The following is a 23,655-nucleotide window of genomic DNA, read 5'->3' on the forward strand; positions in this document are numbered from 1 at the left end:
GTTTGTGTGTTATCCTGTTCTCCACACTGCACAGCTTCTGAACCACCACCAGTGAGTGCACCCATGCAGCAGGTGGACAAACTCTTGTGCAATGACCTTAGGAAAAAGCTGCTTTTCATACCCCTGGCCCATCCCTTTGATTATTAGCTGTCATTCTAGGGAGGAAGCTACTTGCTTTAGGTATCTCAGTATTTATCTTCCCAAGGTTAATTTTGTGGATGTACAGCTGCCAACACCAAAACCAGACACAAGCCTCTGACAGCTGATCCCAAGGGCATTAAACACTGACAGTGTGATGTAATGTACATTGCTGAACCACTTCTGGTTCTGGACCAGCTCATACACAAAATACACATTTATTTACATTCACTTCTCAATTTTTATTCTATTTCTCGCATGGTCTTCAAATACAGTTTTACAGGTCTTTTTCTGCTACAGATACTGTTGATCTAAAACAGATTAATGAAAGTGGCATTCCAACCTTAATGAAAATTCATAACCATGAAAGATATGTCAACATATCACGTTACAATCCTAGAATGATGGTATTGGCCTGACATTCCATAGGCTTAGACAATTAACTTCTATAATAATAACAAATTCATAGGAAGAGAAAATGTGGCAACTCCTTAAAAGCCAAGAAATAAGGCCACAAGCATCCTATGCTGTAATGTTATGCATCCAGATGAAGTAAGTCGAGTCTGGTATCCATGAAGAAACAAAACTCTCCCACCTGGTAAATCAAGGTTATCAGCTACTCAACATGCACTCAAAGCTGTATAAAAACTAGTGGCATTCAGCTTGGACTTAATGAAATCCCACAGCACAACCCCATACCTCTCTAAAAATGAAATGAACTTGTTTCAACTTAAATACATCGCTACCGCATTAAAAATCATTCACATTCTGCAGAAAAAAAAAAAAATAAAAAAAAAAAGAAACATCTTGCACATGACTGCACCAGAAGGCCAAACACAGCATCTCCTTACAGGTTGCAGACAGCATTACTGCAATCTTAATGCCATTCATTACAGGTTGCAAATCAACTTCTATGCAGCTGGAGGCTTGTAAGAGCAACCAAGCTTCCTTTGTGCACCACTGAAAAAACCCCAGGAAAATTTAAACGTAAAATATAGACAGCTTATGGCAGCAGGTGGAAGAAACAAAGTACTGCAAAGTGCATACCACTGTCCAATCACCTGTCTGGGACACTGGGACTACTGCAAAATACCATTTCCATTAAATGATCCAACTACCTGAATACCAGGTCCCATATGACACCAGTTCCAGCCCATCACCTAGCATGTCCATCCTGGGTAAAAACATTAAACTCTTGGAACATTTAAAAGTAGATAACCATTTAAATAATGTGTAAAAATGTGCTTATTGTGGCATTTCTTATAGAAAAGTTATTTGATACAAATGTGCAGGACTTGAAGACCCTGATTTAATCAAACTAGTACGAACAGGCTTTGAAACATGGTGACTCTTCCAAGGACAAATCCCAGCTGTGGGCCAGCTCTCTCTCCCTCTCACCATCTTTCATCCATAATCCCATGTGAACGTTACCAAAATTAACGGGTTCAGCAAAGCATCCTGTGAATTGCTGTTTCAGTCCCAGGAGAATGATACCCTCGAGCAGTGACAAACTGCAATCTGAAGGAAGGGTCATTGGGATCTGCTCCCCTCTCCCAAGATGGTCAGTACCTAGCCCTGGATATGAGGCACAGTAAGAAAGGTCAGTGCTGAGGACAGACTTGTTCTCGATTGTGGTTTTAGGTTTTTCAAAAGTGCCGTCTTGGACCTATACCATTTCACTTTTCAAAAGAAAAAGTTACAAAAACCAGTAAACAAAAAGTTAGTCAGCATACATCTAGGTTTATATACACTGAGATTTACAAGTTTGTCATTGAGTGACTTCTGCCACAGACCACTGCACATTTGTCCCTAACAAAACAAAAAGCTTGAATCAATGGTCATTAGAAGTGACAACGGGTCATTGCTTTATCAACAAGCATAAAGGTAGTAAAAAATAGAACTGTAACTACTTATCTTTAAAAATGCTGATTGACACAAGCAACCCCTCCCATTTCTGCAACTTGCAATTGCACATCCTGCTCTATGACAGAGAACAAAACCTGCATCTTTATAGGCATTCTGCCAGAGACCAATTTTCTGTTGACAGCTGAACACAGAGAACTGTCATCAACCACAGCACCGACTGAGAGGGATTCCTCTGAGAAGCTATAGCCCATGCAAGATTCCTTGGCACTTCACACAGGACCAGGAGAGGACAGGGTTTCTCTTTGTTTAACAATGTTTTCAGCAGCATTATCCCCTTCCAACAAATGACAGTCTGAATGTGTGATGGGTGATTTTCGCATAGCCCCTTTTACCAAGCTGGCTTATTGCTGGCTTTGTGCAGTTAGACCATATGAAGATCCCCACCACTACCTGCCCAGCTGTTAAGGGTCTACAGTACTGGAACAGTTCACTGTCAAGCACTTCAAAGGCTTCTTCCAAGGATAACAACATCCTTTGGAAATCCTTCCATTTTAGCAATTTCAAAACAACCCAGCTTGCTGTAAAATTCCAAGATTCTTTTATCATCTGGTCTCACTTCACAAAAAGCCCCACGGGAGCCTGAAGAAAGAAAAGAAACAAAATACTGTAGGGTAAGAGTTATCATAAAAAGCACAGACATCAAATATTACTAGAGTTCCCACCAATTTTATGAGGTAAATCAGTGATCCAATTCCACATGGAGCATAGTGGCCAAGAGTTCAGATTTATGGCAGCACAGCTGACCATCCCCTAAGGGGACTACACACTGCATGCATCCATCAGTCTGAACAAACCCTCTGCACACCTTTCAGTGCACACAAAAATATCTGATGTTGAAAAGCAGCATTGCAGGAAGGCACCAAGTGGCATAAAGGAAGTGTGAGTGTGAGGTGCACAGTCAGGGCAGGCAGCCAAGCACTTCCCATATTGAAGGTTTGGTAATTACCCACCAGTGCACACAGCCAAACTTTAAAAAAAGCATAATGACCAATGCCAGCAGGAAAAATATAGACTTTTGTGCAGTGTTCAAGATGTAAAGATGTGTGCTCTCAGTGCCAAATTGCTCCCTCAGTCCTGCCTATCTTCTAATTTGCAGGATAATGCCTAAAATGTAAAGCTCCCTCTTTCAAGGCAGGAACAGAAGTTAGCTGTTCAAAAGCTTTTGCAATTATTTACTCAAATCTTCCCAAGTTTGCCTTGCACTCTAGAAATGACATGTAATTAGGAAACAAGGAATTCTAAGTGCAAGAAATTTACCATTAGCCTTTAGAGAAGAGAGCAGGCAGGCCATCATACTCTTGGCCACACTTGGATCTGTCACTTTTTTGTGGATATCAATCTTTATCAAAGATGGGAAGTTAGCAAGGAACGATTCTGGCAATACTTCTTGTTCTTCATGGAAGCTTAGCATTATTTTCTGAAAAGAATATTAGAAACAGGCATTTAATAATTATCCAGCTTTTAATTTTCATTCATCTTCAACAGGGGAGACTGCTTTGCTCATGGAGTGTACCCCAAAACCAGCAGGCTTTTCAGCTACACCTCCTAATGGCTACTTAGTTCCTCACCTGCTGAACTGCAGTCTGTACTGTCTAGACAAAAACACTGGCTAGAAAAGCTTCTCAGACCATCAAAGGAGGCATGCAAAGCTCCTTCTCAGTGACCCATACTTCAAGTGAAAGAAAACACAAGCCAACACAGAACCAGCAGTTTGCACACAGATACTTATTTCTTTGCCTTTTTAATGGGCAGTTTTAGGCTGCCTTGCACCATTTACAGCTGTCACACTCCACAAACAGCTCAGATTTTCACACCAAACCAAGTGCTCTTGAATTTGTTTTCCCTACTTAAACTGGTAAGATTTTCAGTGCTCTACCTGCAGCATGGGGAAACTAACACTACATTCTGCAGTAGAAAAGAGCAACACTTTACTTTCAAAATGTAATTTTCTCCAAATGAAGGTGCTTTACATTTACTGCATGGATTACTACTCAAGTACACCTCATGGGTGTATTACAGCACATAGCTGTATCTGACTGCCAATGAATAATTCTACTGTCTCCTTCTGATACATCAGCTGCTTTAATACATGCTCAAAGTCTTCAGAAAGGTGAAAAAACTGAATTCCATGTGAGCTCAAAAAAACAAAGACCCACTTTGCAAAGACTTCAGCATATAGTTCTGATTCACAGCTTATACCAACCTCTGCTTCAGACAGCTCCTTGTCACTATTTGGTTTAGTGTATTTTTCTTGCATGAAAGGGATCCAAGACATTTTGCATTTCTTAATGAAGGGAGTTACATCAACTGTTCCCAAAGCATAGCCACATATGCCATCCTCATCTTCTAAGACAAAGCAGTAATCCAGGCTGAGGGTGAGCAGACCTCCAACTAACCTGCAGAAAAAAGGTGCAAATTTAGTCAAAAGAAGGTGTGTTTGACCAAGTATGCCCTTCAGGTTCCACAGAGGAGACTCCAGAGTCAACCAAAGAAGCTGAGTCCGCCAGTCATGGAATTAGTTCCAACAAAGCACTAACTGACTGATCAGCTGTCAAAACTTAGCTATGAGCAACATCTGCACCTCAGGATTCCACTGTTTAATTCCATACACACTACTCTTCAGCTTTTGCTCTTAGTTGCTCTGCTGCCATTATTTCCTTGCTTTCATAATTGCCTTTGGGTATTGCTTGATACCAGTTACACATCCTTTCTTAAGTGCCTTTCTGCCACCCAGAGCAGACTGTCTATAAAATTCTGTCTAAATTAAACATCCAAGACGACAAAAAAAAAATCCACTCAATGTAGCTCATTTTTAATGCCCCATTTTTTTCATCACTTATCCTTTTAAAAAGTTTGTACATGTACTTCAGAAAAACTTGAGGCACTTGGCTGGGAGACTGCACCTCAAAACCTGTCAATTCTATTTTAAGAACTACAGTAGGTCATAAAAAAAGCAGAGGATAACTACAGACTATGGACAGTCTCATTATATACTTTCACAAAATCTGAAATAAGACACTGTGATGCACACCTTTCAGAATACAGAGGCTTCAGCTAAATTTATTTTCTAACCGCTCACTACAGGCAACCAGCACATGAACTGAGACATAAGTGTCAACAGCCTCTTTAAGAAACCAAGACCCCAATTTCCTGAGAGCAAATTATTTTATCTACTCTAAATGCTCTTTGTATTCTTCCCACACACAATTCTAAAAATTCAAATTAAATACACTATCAGGACTTCATCCTTCAGAACCACCTCTGCAGGACACTTGCTGCTAATACATACTTGTCTCCAATTAAATCTGGTAAACTATGGAAGGGTTGATCAGCTCCATCAGCATACATTTCTCTGCAGATCTTATATACAGATGCCTAAGAGGAGAAAAGAGATTATTTCAACTTAGCAGTCACATTCAAAAGAGAGTATGTCATTAACAGCTGCACTATAACCTAGTACTGACAGGCACCCAGTCACCAGAGATCAAAAGCATCCATCTATGCCAAAGGCTGGCATTCCCTCCACCTCCTCCCTGAAAGCAACTCAAAGTTGCCTTCAAAAACATGGCAGTTAAATTGGATGGCTGGGAAGGAAAGGCTAGAGGGCAACTTCCTGCTCTTGTAACAGCACCAGATTAATTCTGAGGGTCAGATACCTAAACACTCAGTGAAGACCACCACCATTGCTACAAAGTCCCTTCACAAAACCTCTGCTGCTCCACTAAGGCAACTCAACTCAACCTCTGCAAAGGACACATACATCCTGCATGTTAAAAGGCTTTCACCTGGAACTCTTTAAAAGAGCAAATTTGAATTAGTCACATCTTAAATAAGAAACTTCACCTTTTTTTTAAACAAAAATGCTTTGCATTTGAGACTTTCTTCCTTTAGTTAAAGGGTAACTCCTCAGAAAAAATACTGTTTATGACTGCATGCTTAGCTGCACCTCTAATTGCTAAGGTGGTTTAGAAATATCAATTCCATTTTCTACCAAAGAACAAGCTTAGGTGGAGTCCTGCACAAAGGTTTGGAAAAGGCTGCTTTACTGTTTGTGAGAACAACACAGGATAGAGCTGGCCCAGAACTGGCAGGAAAAGGAGACTTCATGTGTCAGCCTCGTATGTCTGACTGGCTTCAAAGTTAAGACTTGTTTGAAATCCTGCAAACTCAACTTAGAAATTCCTGTTTCATCTCAGTCTACCTACCAACACAAGATCTCAAGCTGCATTAACCCCTACATTGTTTAAACTGCATCCATAAAGAGTTAATTAAGTATTGGCTGATACTTCACTTTCAAGTATTCTCCGTACCAAGCTAATAGGAAAGAAACTACACTACAGATCCATTCAGAAAACAGAAAAGGTAAAAAGCACTAATCAAAAATGACTAATGGAATTTTCCTGATTTTAAAGCATCAAACACTCCAAAGCAGATCTGACAACATTCTTTCAAAATCAGACCAAAAAGCTTCCAACTGTAACTAAAACAGTATGAATAGCTGAACCATGATGCCACTTTTCAGCTCCATTTTGAGATGCAGTATCAATGTTCTGCCTATACAGCTCTGCAAGTACCAGCAGGTACCACAATAACCACTGACTCAAACAGGCATACACACCCACCCTCTAAGCTTAATTCACTGGATGTTTCCCTGCTGCAAGAATTCTTCTACCAGCCGGACAAATTTAACTTGTCTTTCATAAATAAGGAAGGCACTCACAGATTTAAAAGGGTGAGGGGGTGGGAGGCTGGGAATCAAGCTGTGGGTGTACACGAAGTGCTGCACAGCATATTGCTGAACCAGAGGCATATCATTTAACCTCAGTTCTGTGAGCTAGCATTTGTACTTTGTGCAAGACATCAGGACATCTGCTTCATTAGGGAAAAGGGGACTCAGCAATAATCGCTGCTGCCATGAAAGAAAGTGCATCACTAACAGCAAAAGTGACAAGTGTCAAAAGCAGTTACCTCATCTTTAGGGAAGTAGGGTCGTATGGTGTACACTTTGGAAGTGGGTGTTAATGGAGGTGGTTGAAAAAAGAGGTCATTTGCCCCATCAATAGGCAGCAAACGCTGTGAAAACAAAATATTTAATATAACTGTATGAACAACAAACCCCATCACTCTTGGGTGTGCACTGCAGACTCCCAAAATAACATTTGCTATTTGCTACCCCAAAAGAAGGTGGGGTTGGTATGCTTTACAAATGCAAAGACCTTATTTGAATAGAAAATATCCAATTGGTGTTCTAAAATATGCAATTGAAACAGCACATTAAGAGTCTGTTAATCTTAACTGCTTTAAAAACTTTTTACCAATCATATCTACACTGTCTAAGAACACAGAATGTCAGGAGGAAAGGTTTGGTCTGAAGAGGGTTAACTGGCCAGAGGAGACGCTTTATCCCAAAAGCAATGCGCTGATTCAATTTGCTGCGCGCAGAGCACCTGTGAGGGGGGAAAAGTACAGCGCCTGAAAAATCCATGAACAAATGTGCACATGGTACAAACAGCGAGCTAGGAATACTGGCCAATCGAATTCCTCGCAGTAAAGCACAGTACAGCATCATTTCAAGAGGAACCAAAATTTGGAGGACGATCCCTTTTGCTCATGGAATTCCCATTGGCAGACAAGCATGCGCGCATTGTGCAATTGCGGGCGCAGGTAAAAATGCTGTGCGACCTGCAAAGAAACAATGTGAAATGTACAACTAAAGCCGCTGCGCTTCGCATGCGCGTGGGACAGGCAGCATCTCCTTGAGAAATTACTGTAGAAAGGGGAGGAAAATTATTTTAAACCAAGCTGTAAGGCTAATGGGCTTTGGACCAGAAAGCCTTCGGCAGACCAATCCTTCCAGACCTCTGATGTGCAACAAAAGGTTTCTCATAAAACAAAGAAAATGTCATTCAGTTGTGAAGTCATATTGATACCTGGAACTCTCCTGCTAGACCACCTCTAAAGGCCCAGGGTTCTTGGTCTCCACTTAAGAACTGTGCTGAAGATTGACTACGACACCCTGTTGAGATCAGATCCAAGCGGAGAATGTTACGAGAAGGGGGATTTCCTGGGTGTCTTACATGTCCAAAAAGCTAACATACACTTGTGGAAAAAGCTCTCTAACTGAGCTAGAATCCAGGGCTTGGGGAGGGGGAGGGGCTGTAATAATGTATCATTTATAAAGCTTTTGCGCTTATGCACTAAGTGGTGTATTTCAAATTTTTGATTGCCTGTAACAGACAGGTGAGACAATTCAGCTACACACCTCATTCTAGACCAGAAGGCACAAAAATGGTGCCCTGCAGAACTACGTAGACTTCCCACCCATTTTGTACACTTTTTTTTTTTTGGGTATTTGTGTTAGAAACATTCATTTAATCTATGAAAATCTGACACATCAAAGCTACGTGACTCAATAGATACTACCATAAATTTTAGATCAAACAAATGCCATTATCACAGCCCCTGAAAAAAAAAAGGACCTTTCTGAAGTCACATTTTAGTACTGATTGTTTCTAATCTTGTCAGAAAACTAGGACTAGCAATATATGTAAACAGTCTGGAACAGATCAGGCAGCCACGACAGCTGTATGAAACAGCATGCTTGCAAGAGACTACACAGATTTACATAATCCAAGCCACACCTTCACCATACTGTTGGCACATTAAAGAGCTAAGTAGTGTTAACTGGAATTAATTTATAATTTAACTAATACACCTTGGTGGCCACTATTAGCTTTGCATTTTGTATACTGATTTTAATTTCCACAAGCATACTGGATGCACCAGGGACCCTGCTGCTCAACCAGCAGCAGCATGCCCACTGCAGAGCTTAGCTTTAGCTTGCACTTGCTTTAGAAAAGAAGATTCCATTGGCTGTTTGATTTTTAACACTGTTCTGCCAGCAAGGCAGTGCAGCCTTCACCAAGTAAGATAAATGACAGCTCTGGAGAGACAAAAAAGCCAAGTGGTGGCTGGAGTGGAGATCTCAACTATCCGCCTAGTTTTCTGACAAGAGGAGCAGCGCAAATTCTCTTTTCCTTTTGTGGACAGCAATCTACCTCCTGTTCAAGTAACAGTCTCAGATCAGTACAGACAAGTATGTTGTGCTAGTCAGAGAGTCCCAAAGTGTGCCAAGTTTGACATTTAGGCGAGTTTAGGAATATAGGTTCAATATAAACTATCCTAAGTATGGTAAATTTCAGAAACAATCCAAACACCAGAACTCAAATTTGGTTCACTCCCACTTTTTAGAATTCTCACACAAGAAGAGATCCCTCCCAAAGAGATTTAGTCAAAAACTTGGAAGACAGTATCTGTCTGTCCTTTGAGACTACAACTTAACTAGCACTTCCAATAATTACAGTAAAGAGCTGTGTGAATGAAGAGCTGTATAAATGAAAATCATAGTTAATGCCTCAGTCGCTGCGCAAATGTGACTTCAGTTCATGCCTGCTGTACATCTAATCTATCTGAGCTGCCTCACAGACAAAACCTTTCCATTTTAATTAATTAATGACGACGCGCTGTGAACATCTGGCGCTGTCCATCCCATAGCAGCAGAAACTTGTGCTGAGGATTCTCCCATCTGTACACAATGGGGAAGAAGACAATAGAAGTCATTAGTAATCCATAGTACTGTACAGCCACACTAATTTAAGGGACTGAATGCTAGCTGGACTTGGGAGGAGAGGTGAAAAAAGTGAACATCCAGTGGACCATTGAGCACACCACTGTGAAAACTAACTTGTTTGGATTTGTAATGTACTTGACTTTATATAATGAGGCATTTTATCAAGGACCTTTACTCTGTATTTACACCAGTGATAAAACACAAGCTGAAGACAAAAATGGCCCCTCTCACAGAAGCACTGTTAGGATAAGATTATTAAATTGTACATGTGAAAAACCTTTAATTTTTCAACTATCTAATACCAGTGTGGGTACTGGAACAGAACAGTGCCAAAGTTAACAGAGTTGGTGTTTACTGAGTTGGCTTCTGCTGTGAACCACTCCAAATATTTTATGAGACTTAGAGACTTGAACCTAACTTTACAGGGACACTGAAAACAATTTCAGCTGAATTTAGTACAGTCTGATAATTCTGAAATGCAGTCTGCATTGGGCCCTTGATGTTTTCAAAGCTACAAAAACCACTGTTCCCTTTATAGAGCTTTGGCCTAGAGTTGTAAGCAGATTAAGTTATCAAGAAGAGAGCATTTTGTCTAGCTAAATGTCAACATACAGCAAGGACAGTAAAGTTGGAGGAGATGTGTCACACTTAAAAATGCACAAACTAAGGCTTTAAAAACAGCATGAAGTTGTTCAAGAAATGTTAACATACTACAATGCTCTTGAGTTTTCCTCCCCCACCTGGTTTTCTTCTCTGTGCTTTGCAGAAGGCAATCTTAAAAGCTCTCTTCTTTATCAACTATGAGTTTAGAGATCAGATATTTAATAAGCACAAAACTCAGGAATCTGTTGGACATATAACAAGTTGATGATTTAATAGGTCTTCTCTGTCCTTGTTTAAATCTGTCAGTATTTAAGAATATAATTTAAAGACAATCCAAACACTAGGATTAGACCAAGGTTGTGTAATGGTTAGCCACTGTGAGGTTTGTGACAGCTACAGAAAGTGTGACTTGAAACCATCAGCTTTGCTGTCTGCTGTGTATATCAAGCAACTCCACAGCATATTCCTTACAGTTGGATTGAAACCTGAAAGTGAAATGAGGTGACTAGAATTACTCAGGCCATGCTGGTGCTATTTGCCAACTTAGGATCTCTCAAAAATCTTTCAGGAAAAAAAGCAACAAAACAAAACAAAGTGCCACACATTAAAAAAAAAAAAACAACAAAACCTGTTTCAAGATTATTTTAAGTCTCAGACAAAATCTGTCCAGAGAGCTCCACAATTTCCATCCATTACCAAAAACTAAAATATAGATTAAAAAAAAATTAAAAAATCAGCAATTTGGGAAGTGTTTAAAGGAAATGATTTTGCACCAGAATAGCCTTATGCTAAAGCTCGCATGCGCACAGGGGCTGGGAGGATCACCTTCCTCATGGCCAGGCCCATTGAAAGGTCTGTTGAAGACAGCAATAATGTTATCAAGACAGAGCAAACAGCAGATGGCTGAGGTGATCACATTTCATAGTGTCATTTCCAATCAAAGATCGGGGCACCCAAGGAGTTACATGGCATAGTCCAGTGTGCATTCAGTCAAGAGTAAGTTAAAGTCAACACTTACGTGTCAGATGAGATTCAAGTTTCATTAGCCCAAGAAGAAAATCAAGGTCTCCAATCTTAAACATCCAGCAGACTTCACTTTTAATAGCAAAGCAAACTCACTGCAAGCATTGCTTCAAATAGCAAGACAGGAAAACCTTTAAAACAGGGTCCAACTAGACCCTCTGTCCAAGAAAACACATTCACCTAAATGCTTCAGTTTTCCCCGTGGGCTAATTAAAAACACACATAAAAAATAATCTATCTGGGATTATAATGGCTCCCAATGCACCTACCTAACCACTGCACAAAAGATTTCACCATTGACATAATACTCTTGATATCCCAGACGTAGGAGTACATGTCATAAAGGATTGTCCTGTTGGCACAATTGGAGAGGCGAGTGAACATGCCCATCACCAAGCTGCACATCTCTTCAAACTTGGCTGCTCGGTTACGCCATTCTTCTATCTATGAGAAAGATCCACAAGATCAAACACAGGCTCCTAGGGAGGAGTGGTTCTCTAAATATGGAGAAAGACTACACAATTCACTACTTCTTTTTACCAGGAGGGCTATAACACCACAAATGACTCACAGATAGTCTCTATGGCTGTTAGAAGTGAGGCCAGTACAGAGAACACTGGTCAAATGCAGATACTAGGCTGCCTTCACAGCTGCTTGGCACTACAGGGCTTAAAACGGTAGATTCCACTGGAGGAGTGAAAATTACTGTGACCTGTGCTTCATTATACACTACCTACAGGTCCTACTAAGTAGAACACTAAATAAAATTGCTTGGAAACAAACAAAACACTAGATAAAATTGCTTGGAATTTTGACATAAAAGGAGAGAAACAAGATTTGCACTCACTTTTTCAGCATCCTTTCCTTTGCAATTTACGCTGACAACACTGCTGTTTGCTCTAAGCCACTGGAATTCCCTCAGCATCTGTGCACCTTTGGGTCCATGTTCATAAGGAAGGTAAAACAAGTCAGCAAGAAGCTGTAAGTCCTCTAAAGTCACTGGTTCTACTGCGTAAAGAGGCTTTTCATTCGGCCCAGGCACAAAATGTTCTTTGTTAATTTGCTCATCAGTCTGCATAGGTGCAATGTCACTACCAGAGTCCTCCTGCATAGACATCTCTGGAGACTTTGACTCAACTATACTCTCCTTATCTGTATCCATTGGCTTCAGCTCCTCTGCCATCTTGGCTTCAGCAATATCTGTCAGTATCTGGTTTGCATTCTTGTCTGCATCATCTTGTTTTTCCACCACCATGTCCATTGGTTCCTCATCAGATTGCTTCTTCTCCTCCTCCTTGGCCAAGGCTGGTGAGTCACTGCTCAGCGCTGCACCCTGGCTCATGATGGGCTCCTGGTACACCGTGGTAACCACTGTTGCTGCATTTAAAGAGGATGGTGCCACCAGTGGCCCTACATCCCCTACAGAGGTTTTAGCACCACTGTGGGCCACTTGCCTACCTAAGAATAAAAAGAAACAAGTTTAGTTTTCAGTACCTGCCAAATAGCATTCAAATCAGCAACTCCTGCAAGTGATGGATGATTTTGTTACCACAGCATTCCATCAGCACAGCTTCCTTTTGGTACTTTGCCTGTTCACTTCTGTCAATGTAACTCTAACTATTGACTTTGAGCTTTGCAAGTTTCCTTTACACATAACTGGTAAGCAAAGATAGGATGAAGAAAAAGTTAGGAAAATTATTTAACATTTATTTTTAACTATGCCATCAGAATAAAAAGCTCTCCAAGTAACTATTTTTGCCTCCGCATCAAATGACTTGGTAAAGTTGTATTTGAATATAAAGGACAGCTCATAATAAAAGCTTAATATGATAAGCTGATGTTTAAATATTTCAAATTCAAAACTGTCTTTAACCTGGGGAAAAATTGAGACATTCAAAACCTTACCAGATACAATCTTGGATAACATGCTCTAACTCACCCTCCCTGACCAAGGTCATTAGACTCAAGATATATCCCAAGCTCCCGCTGTACAAAAAAAAGGCGTACGGTGCCAGAAGGAATTTAGCTGATTTATGCAGACAAACTTAGGAAAGTAAAACTATCTTAAAACAACTGGAAGAACAGGGAGTCTTCAGGACCAGGACTAGTTTTTACAACAATCCAACCTCAACTCAAAAAAAAAAAAATCCCAACTGTACTTCCTATTCTCTCAGGTTCCACTGAAGCTTAGTAAGAACTGGGACTAGCAAAATCTGGACCCTTTCCAGCCTTCTATCAGAAATGCCAAAAGATAATATATCAAGATTGCTTCTGTTGATCAGTCAGAGCATTACAAGCACACTGCAGAACATCAAGCATTCTTACTTTTTAATTAAGGTTCCCCAGTTACTAAGGCAGAAAATATTTCCAGCAGAAGTGTATGAATTGCCAGGATCTGTAAAATATCTTTAATCTAAACACAAATACTGAACATCTAACACCATTTTTCTACCAGCCTCAGAATGATACCAAATCATACTCACTGCTGTATTGCTGAGGTACTCCAAACTCCTGTAACCATTCTGTTAAGGCCAACTTCAGGGCCATTTGTGGGCTGTAGAGAACATCTGTTTCAATATCTTCATCACTCCCCTCATTTTCCAATTTAATCTGGATTGAAACCGTGCTGTCTTCAGTATCAGCTACAGAGACAAATTTTAAAAGTTATCATGCTAGTTTAATTTAAAATAACAAGGCATTCAGTAACTCAGGGGCTCACTTGACAAAAAGGACAAGTTACTAGATTCTAATTAGAAAAAAAATTAAAATTATGGTCACCACCAATGTCAACACAGAAACCAGACACTGACATTCAGGGTATCTTCTGATGTGAACTGCTTCTATTCCAATGAAATCATATCCATGGACACATTTCAAACTTGGGCATTAAACTTGCTTTCCAAGAGCATTAATTACATAACCTCTCCAGATGAAGAAATTCTTTGATATCATGTGCTACAGATGTGCCCCAGGAAGTCAGTAAAGCAAGATCATTATCTTTCAGGCAACTGCCATTTACTCATGGAAGAGAAAAGGCTAGGTGATCATAAGAAGAAAAAGTTGGTGAGGAAGAGAGAAAATCATTAAAACCACAGAGAATTGGTATGATTTATATGGTTAAGCACAGATCCAGCAAACAGTTATACACACTTACTCATCACCACATCTTTTCTCACTCCATTCATGTTAGACTTGTACCAGGTTGCAAGCGTGTGAATGGCAACATAATTGGCTTCAAATTCACAGTTTGGATTGGTCAGAACACCCTTGAGTCGAGGGATGAGCTCAGTTGACCGACCCTTGTAAGGCCCAAGAAAAAGCCTCTTCTGATCATAATCATTAGCATGAATGTTATCCCAGATAACTGGGGCTCTCCTGATGATCTTAGAAACTTCTTCAATGGATTCTACAGGAATGTCTTTGGATACAACTTTCGGACCTAAGCAGGAAAGAGGATGGTCAGAGGGCTTTGCATATACTCCAAGATTCAACCCCCAAGTAGCTGGACAGTTTATTTTACAAAATACTTATGAGAAAATACTTAACACCAGCAAAATAAAAGAAATAAGCTATCGATCTTTACCTGTCCATAACACTTCAATTCCAGGGAGCAGTTTTTCTCCTACAGTCCGTAAATACGGAGACTGGGCAACATTTGGGTAACAGAAAGTTCCACAGTACTCTGCACAGGAAAAGAGAATATCACTGTCATTAGAAGGATGCACATGTGTGACAACATACCCAATTGTCCCACAAACACAATGAGAGAATACCACCCTTGGAAATGAAAAACATTTATAAAATTATTCCAGTAAGGCCCAAAAGTCTAAAGTATAAATAAAAAGGACATTATGAATGATATTCTGCATAAATATCAGAAACAAATGGTAATGAATTATTTTAAATTGCTCAAATGTCAAAACTAGGAAAAAATTAATCAAGTCCTTAAGTACAAGGCCTGTTACAGCAGATACTATCCAAGAGAATGAGAAAACCCCAACACTCATTACAAAGTACAAATACCTAAAAACTGTCACACTGGAACATATATCTCTAAAGTTAAGGTCTGCAACAGAACCACAGTGTAAGAGGATAAACTAAAAATAATTTTTGATAAAAAAAGCAACTCAGTGACTAGTGAAGTGAGCAATCTTATTAAAAATAGGAACCAGTGACAGCCATAAGCACAGACTACCTCTACTTTAAAAAATCTTAGAAACTAACAACCTGCTAATTCAAGAAGCAAAGATTTCAGTTCCAGTTAGGAAAAAATAAATTTTCCATTAGCCTAATTCTCAGTTCAAACTTCCTGAACTGTTCTATCAAGCTGCTTATTTGCTTGGCATTGAACCTTTCAGAGATTTATAAATTTGGAAAAATCTTTGCATACATCTGAATAATCAAACTTTTCTTTGTAAATCAATTTCTTCAATCAACCTCAAAATACTCTTTAAGGCAGTTATTAAATGTTAAACCAGGTTTTCAAACAGTAAGGTAACAGTCCCCCTCCTTTAAGGCTCAATGAAAATATTCTGCTTGTTTTACCTGTAGGACAGAAAAGGAATGTGTCTGGTTCTCCTAGATATTGATATATCTCATTTGTGATTGAGACTTGAGCATGAGCAAAAGAACTGAAAACTTCTTTGTCTGCTGCACACATGTTGTGATCAATATCATCAAACAGCAGTGCAAAAGACCTGCAGCCAAACTGAGAAACCTAATACAAGAGACAAGAGTAAAATGTTTAATTTGTTAAATTATTATTGTTTCTTTTAATCAAACAGTAGGACTTTTAGATCTAACCTTAGAGACAGCTACAGGAACAGGGATATAGCTCTATTCACAAGGAATGCCTGCCTCTGACCCATAGCTCTGCTTCTCTCAAAGATTAGATCTTTAAAGACATGCAATCTGTTCCAGTTTTAACCACCCAAAGCTGATCTCACAGGATGGACAGCTGGGAAAAAAGCTAATTCTGTAACAGCTCTTGGACAAAGGAGAGGAGTCAGGAGAACAAAGAAGATGTGCATGTCAGGTCTGCAAAGGCATTTACTGTGGGCTAGAGTTCTTCCTTTAGCAATGCATCTTGGCTTCAAGATTCCGAAATACTCTGAAGACAAAAATAGCCTTCAGCATCCAATACAACAGGAGAACTTTTTTAAAAATCAAAGTTAGCACTGGCTACTTTTGCAATGCAACTTGAACACATCCACTGGAATCATTCAGAGACACCCAAACTAACACCAGTGCTGAAAAGGTTCAAGGAGCTGGTGAAAAGCTGCAAGAGTGAGCAAGGAACTGGAGCTTCCAAATTAAGCAGCACTGGAAGTGTGCTAAGCTTGTGTCGTCCTTACCTGGTCCAGCTTACGCTTCAATGTGGACACCTCTTTAGGATTGGAGAAAGTGATGTCAAGTCCAGGTGAGATTGCATAGATGAATTCTATTTCATGTTCTCGTGCAGCTGATATTAGAGTCATTAGCTGCTCTGGAAATCAAATTAAAATATTTCAGAAGGACTCAATTAAAAAAATTTCTCAGGCATAATCTAAAGTGTTTTATAAAGTGCAGATACCTCTTCAATCATAATTAGAAAAAAGAATTGCTGGAATTTCTTGAAACTAACATAGCAAAGAACACCAAATTATTTGGAAGGTTTTTCAGCAATTATGCCAAAAGGAATACAACAACTGTCCTTGTATTCTCATTTTCCATGATAAAATTTTTATAAATATATTAAAAGTTTTCTTTATCTCAATGCTGTGAGACAAATATGGCTATAGTCTGTTTCCACAGTACATACATCAACAGTTCTAGAATTATTACTCACTTTTCCCACACATACTAACAATTTATTGCAGTAATATCACTCCATGTGACAGAGGTTCACACACCACTCATATGACTGAAGCTTGGGCACATGAAGAAGTGGGGTGTAGCGTCACCATGTTACTACTTCCTGTGCAGAAGTAGTTTCTTTAAGAAACAAACTTGCAATTGAAGCTTTCATAGAATGAATAAAATTTTTTTATAATATGAATAGAATGAATAAATATTTTTAGCATATTCAACAATCTCTGCTGTTATTAGATATTACCTTGCAGTATCCTGTATTTTTCTGCATTGATCCAAAGAGGCATCCAAGAAGAATTATTTAATTTCAAGAGAGTCTAATTTTTCCCCTCACCCAAGGAAAACCATAATCCCTTCAGTCTAATAAAACATCATAAATCCCATAAATTACATAGGTGAGTAAAACAACTCACACTAGCATGAACAGATCTTTTATGTTCTGACTAATTGGTCAAGAGCTGTTTTTCTAACAGGTACTCTTTTCATAGAGACAAGGACTTAATGAATCACATAAAAGGACATGCTGTTTGCTCATCAATCTTTTTTTCCTTTCCTAAAGCAAATAATTTCTACTACAAAAAATGTTCAAAAGACATTCAAGAGCCAGAGGAATAAGTCTAAGCAACCTTTCCTGTGACAAAAAATAAATCCTGTAAGACAAAGCCTTAAAAGCAGTTTCAGAAATCATCTGCAGTTATAGCTAAAAGAAGTAAATCCATGCTTGTTCCAAAGCTCCCATAAACACACCTGCAGGGTATTAAAGAGGCTTTCAGTCACCTTTGGGAATGGCTACTGTGATTAAACACACACAAGTATACATAGCAATAACCAATTCATTCAAAAATCTGCTTCTAGAAAGCACAGAGGAGAAATAAAGGCAATTACCTGCTTCCTCCACAGAGTACATTTCTCGCCAAAACATCCTGTGCTTGTAGTCATCCTTTGGAGCATACAGGTAGGTATTCAGTCCCCACTTCTGAAGCCTAAAAACACAGGAAAAAAGCCTTCCAATAGCCTACAAATTCAGGAATTCTGTATTTTACTTTATGTTATTCTTTTACTCAAACTGCTTTTTTTATTTCTTCACTGAACATTGTGTTATTTTATTAAGTCACAATAACTTTAAGCACAAATTATATTGGACAAATTTGGTATATGCAATATAAAAAGGTGAATACAAATCTCAAGAATACAGATATTAGGCAGCAAGTTGCTCTAGGTTAGAACAATTCTTTCCAGACTTAAGTGGAAGTTTATGATTACATTCCGATGGAATGTGCTGCAGTAAGAGGAAACATGACTTGCCTTCTAAAAAGTTCTTTCCTCTGCTCCATCACCCAAGGTCTTCCATAAAATCCTATGGGCAACAAGATTAGAATTATCCAGTTAGATTATGCCTGCTTCATGAAACTTTGTATTACAACTCACCATTTTTTTCTTCTTTTGCTACATTTGTCAAAAAGCTTCCCAAAGCAGAAAGGGAAAGAAAAATAGTTAGCATGAGGAAAGTGTTATAACCTAAAGTGATCTAAATTTTAAATGCAATTATAACTTGTTTTATCTCTTATGATCTAAGGTCTTATAATTTTGGCCACTGAAGCAATTAATTTTCAGAATGCAAACTGTGCTCCTGAGCATATGCCCTTGACAAGTCAAGTCAGCATTTTTACAGCAGCAGACTGAACAGTTATAACCTAACTAAACTACCACACCAAACACCTACAAAATAGATTTGACTTTAAGGTGAACACTGAAAACACTTGAAAATATTTACCAGCTCAAAAATGCTTAACTGGTGGTACAGACTAGGATTTATATAAGCAGAATACATAAACACATATTGCAGAAGTTGATGTGTAATTAAAAAAAATGTGCAAGTGAGTCAACAAAATGCTTAGGATTTTATTTCTTTTCTGTTTAATAGGATCTTTGTCAAAATTAAGTTGCAAAGTGATATTCTACTTTATAATTTCCACATTTTACAAGCTAATACTATGTCTGTGAATAATCATATATAAAAGCATCTACCCAAGTGATTGTAGAGTGTATTGAAAGTCATACAATTCCATGGATATTGCAACTGCTTCTGGCTTTAAATCTAATCTTTCCATTCTAGAAACAATACTTGTTTAAAGCACTCTCAAAGCCCTCATAGTCAACTCACTTAGACCTATGTGCAAACAGTTCAACCACAAGTGGGCACTTCAAAACAAAGCTTCAGCTGGCAGCCCCTGCAAAGACCAGAGACTAAAATAACATGAAATTTAATAAGCTCTTCCTTTCAAACAGCACAGCCACTCAGTGATGAACAACACTACTAACACACAAAGCTCACACGTCCCCATACTACACCAGCTCAAAAGGTAAACTGTATCTTCATTTCCAAAGCTATTCACCCTCGTAAATCTGTAAATATTCACTCTTATTGAGGACACAATCACCATTCTACCTTCAAAAACTCCAAACTGGTACAATTGAAGACATTTTCTATATATTATATTTCAGTTACATGCTAAGTGTACAATGCTCTTTTAAGTAGCTTAAAACAAGAGGCTCAAGTTTAAGAATTATTCTAAGAGTGAGCTCAAACTGCCTGGCACCACAACGTGGCAAAACTGAGCAGCTACTCCTCCTCACAACTGCCCAGTGCAATAGGGAACAGCAACAGAGAGCTGGGAGGCCTGAAAACCTCCCAGTTTACCTCACCCAGAAGGAATTTCTTATTTTCACTATAGTTTCCAAATTCTGACTGATGCTGCGCTGAGGAAACTCAGGAACTCACAAAAGAAGTGAAAGCCTGTGAAACCTAAAGAATTTCCCCTATGCCTCATAACTTCATGACACTTTTGCTTTATTTGTAATACTACTGTTTCAGACCTACAAGCCTAAAGCAGAGCACAGCCTACTATTAAAGAAAAAAAAAAAAAAAAGAAAATCAGTTATCAAAAACTAATTAAATAAGGCTGAACAGAACTGGCTAATCTGCAGCAATACTTCTCCATCTGTCACATTTCTTAGGTTACTGCTGTCACCAGCCAAGTACAATTCTTGGTTCTTTCTCTCTAACTAAAAAAATCGACCTAGTTTTGTATTACTCCCTCAGGACTGTGTGTCAGGTTAATACAAAGTCAAGAGATTAAGCCAAAATACCTCATCCCATTACCACGCTCTCCATCACTAAAAGTCAGGACACCCTAGAGGCAGTGCACCAAAGCTTTGCACTCAGCAATCTCTTAGACCTTATTACTGTGCAAAACAGTGAATTTGGGAAGTGGCACACACTCTTCACACTCTCAGAGTGCACATCCAGTGTTTGGCCAATTGCCCTCTGCCATCTCTACCAAGATCCAAACTCTCCATCTCAGCACTCTAACCTCACCACACCTTAGTCTGTGTTAACCACTACTTTATATTTAAGTATTTATCTACACTTCTGAAGTTAATTCCTGTTTTTCTCTTAACTCTATAATGCCCTTGAGTCACTAACGAGACAAATGTTTTCATTCACTACCATTTACCTCCTTCACCACAAGTTTTTCTGTTGGTGGTGGTTTTTTGTTTGCCTTTTTTCTCAACACTCCCCTATTCCTTTTCTCCCATACACATATTATTGTCAGACTGGCAACTCCTAACCAGTGTTTGACACCTTCTTCAGGCAGAGGCCATTTTCTTGCTTTGTTTTGTGCACAGTACACTCAGGAACACCTGCAACAAAATATATGCTGAGGCAACCAAGGATGTAACTAACATGACAAGAAAATTTATTATGGTATTCTCAGTGGTTCCAACAGAAACCTGGATGAACAAGAGACGTTCCAGGTGTATCAGCAGGAACATGAGAAAACATGTTGCTACAATCTGTGATTTTCTTCACTGTTATGTGTCTCCCAAACCCTTAATTTGGTATCTACCTTCATAGAATGAAGTCCATTAGCAAAAGAAGGGCATTTTTCTCCACACTGATCGTATTCAAGCACTACCAATTCACCTCTCATGGTCATATTTACAGAACCTGAACGATTTTTTAAAAAGATACAAACAGAAAACAGTCTGCAAAGCAGTGCAGATACTGACTTTGATTAACTGCCTGTTCCCCTCTCCATTCCATCTGCTAATAATTTTGTTTTCCTACTGGAAAATCATTATTGGTACGGGAAATAAACAATTTAAAACCAACCGTTATGCTGGGAATAAACCATTTTTCCTGCTGACTTTCAACCACCTACCTTAACTGACCTGTCAGAAATGCATTACTGAGAACTACAAAAAGTCCCTTTATTCTGCAGTTCAAGAATAATTTAAATATTTTAATGGTGCAACTATGCTACAAGACAGAGGATTATTCTACAACTAAAATGATACTATAAAATATGTTAGAGAACAAGGTGCATTTAATATGAATTACTGAGCAAAAGTCCACGAAATCACCTATTTCCTACTCAGGACTGAACGTGAGCCTCTGGAGCTCAGGAAGAGCACGCACAGCTGAGATAATCGCGCGGTAGCTCTGCTCTCGCACTTCCCCCTTTGGACACGTACGAGCAAGCGAGGCGCAGCACGGCCTCAGCCTCCGGGAAGAACCACGGACGCGCTGGGTGCCGGGCCTGCCCCCGCCCCGCCGCACAGCTGCCATCAAAGGGCGCTCCCCGCTCCGCCACCAGCCCCGGGGGCAGAAGCCCCGCCCGGGAGCCGCGGCTCCTCCCCACCCTGGCGGAGTCCCGGCCAAGAGCCGCACGCCGCCTCCCCGCCGAGCGGGCTCCTCCGGGCGGGGGAGGAGACGGCAAAGCGAAGCCAGCTGGGACCAGCCCACCCCCCGTCTCCCGCGGATACCGACCCCCCCGTACGCCCTGTGTCCCAGGGGAGACCCCCTCTGAAAGCTCTCACCTTCGACGACTCCGCAGAGGAAGCGGCGGGAGCCCAGCGCGGTCTCCGTCTCGGTGTCGGTCTCCTCGCCCCCCGGGACCGGCCCTGCCGCGGCGCCCGGCGGTTCTAAGGGGGCACCGGGCACCCCGGCCGGGTTGGGACTGCCTTGGGGCTCCTCCAGCGCCGCCTGCCCCTCCTTCTGCACCATTCTGCCGCCCGCCGCCAGCGCCGCGGCTCGCTGGGCCGGGCCGAGCCGAGCCGGGTCCCTGCCGTCCCCGCTCCGCGGCCCCTTTGTCTCCGCCGCTCCGGGGCCGCCGCCGCCGCTTCCTGTTTACGGGGCGCTGCGCCTGCGCGGGGAACCGGCCCCAACCGGTCCGCGCCGCTCCGCCCGCAGCCGCCCCGCTCCGCGGGACCGCCGCGGGGGCAGGGGAAGCGTGTGCCTCGGCGGGAAGGGAGCGAGGGACGCGGGCGGTCGGGACGGCGTCGGTGGAGCGGGAACAACGGGCTGGGGCGCGGGAGGCTCCTCAGGGAATGAGGCGGGCGGGCGGCGCGCGCGGTCTGCGCAGGCGCGGGGCGCGGGAGGGCGCGCACTGCGCGTGCTCGGCGGGGCGGGCCGCGGGAGGGGCGAGGCCGCGGCCGCCTCAGGGCGCTTGCGCGGGGCGGCAGCGCGCGCCCACGGCGCACGCGCGAGGGGCCGCAGGGACGGAGGGGGAAGCGGCAGTGGGATAGCACGCATGCGCACTGGGGTTTGTGTAGGGAAGCGGCGCGGAGGGGGGAAGGAGGGTGGGGAGGGAAGTGTTTACCTCCGCTCCGCGCCTGCGCCTCGCGGCGCAGCGCCCCGGCGGGAGTGCGCCTGCGCGGGAGCGAAGGGCGCGCGGGCTCCCGTGAGACGTGCCCTACTTCTCGCGCTGCCGCGCAAGCGCAGTAGGGCCCGCCAGGGACAGCGAGCGGCTGAGGGGGGATGGCTGCGACTCTCACGGCACGGCACGGCACGGGCGATGGCACCCCTGGAGGTGTGTCCGTGCCTGGAAGAGGCCACGGGAATGCTGAAGGTGGGACGGTATCAGTAGATCACAGGAGGGCTCTGAGGTCACACAGCGTCTCTCCTGCTGCAGCCGCAGGGGAGCACCCCAGGGCTGAGGTGGCCTCTCTTGTGCCTGTGGGGAAATTCCGGCAAGGCGATCCTGCCGGCCTTCCCAGCGCTGAGGAGGCTGCAGCAGGTGCCAGCCGGCAAGGAACAAGTTAATAAAGAGCTGCCGCAAACCCCAGCTGGCGAGGAAGGGCTGGAGAAGGCCTGCAGACATCAGGGCAGACACCTCACGTTTCAGCCACGTTTCCACTCATTCCCACTGACAGCAGCTCGGGCATGACAGAAACCGAAGGCGGCTCCGTTTCCGGCACCGGCAATGAGCCTTGGCCAAGGGGCATCTCTAGTTACCACCATCAGCGGGCCAAAGCTTTCAAGGAGCAAAAATAGAAATTGTATAGATACCCTAAATAGGAACCAGCTAAATTGTATTGACACACGAGCAGACTGTACTGAAGGGTTAGAGAGGAGAAATGCACAGAATCTGGGTGGAGAACACACACGGCTTTCACACACCTCCAGAGCTTGGTGGTGA

At 41.7% G+C, this 23,655-nt stretch overlaps 1 protein-coding gene across 3 annotated transcripts; it reads right to left on the minus strand.

The window, feature by feature from the left end:
* Window positions 1-355: 355 nt before the first annotated feature.
* OGA (O-GlcNAcase) lies at window positions 356-22,548 on the minus strand. Of its 3 annotated transcripts, XM_059476553.1 has the most exons (16): window positions 22,055-22,548; window positions 18,476-18,527; window positions 18,056-18,153; window positions 16,675-16,805; window positions 15,866-16,037; window positions 14,904-15,002; window positions 14,475-14,759; window positions 13,804-13,962; window positions 12,168-12,778; window positions 11,590-11,764; window positions 7,995-8,080; window positions 7,033-7,137; window positions 5,354-5,439; window positions 4,268-4,460; window positions 3,322-3,481; window positions 356-2,643 (listed from the first exon to the last, which is right to left on the minus strand). In XM_059476553.1, exons 1-16 carry the CDS (start codon window positions 22,239-22,241, stop codon window positions 2,507-2,509), a joined length of 2,736 nt encoding a protein of 911 aa, XP_059332536.1. In that variant the 5' UTR covers window positions 22,242-22,548; the 3' UTR covers window positions 356-2,506. The 3 variants fall into 3 exon arrangements, with proteins under 3 accessions (XP_059332536.1, XP_059332537.1, XP_059332538.1); XM_059476554.1 differs by lacking the exon at window positions 22,055-22,548 and having other exon boundaries at window positions 16,675-16,800; window positions 18,476-18,512; XM_059476555.1 differs by lacking the exons at window positions 356-2,643; window positions 3,322-3,481; window positions 5,354-5,439.
* Window positions 22,549-23,655: the final 1,107 nt, after the last annotated feature.

This window comes from Ammospiza nelsoni, chromosome 8, assembly GCF_027579445.1.
Source record: "Ammospiza nelsoni isolate bAmmNel1 chromosome 8, bAmmNel1.pri, whole genome shotgun sequence".
NCBI lineage: Eukaryota > Metazoa > Chordata > Aves > Passeriformes > Passerellidae > Ammospiza > Ammospiza nelsoni.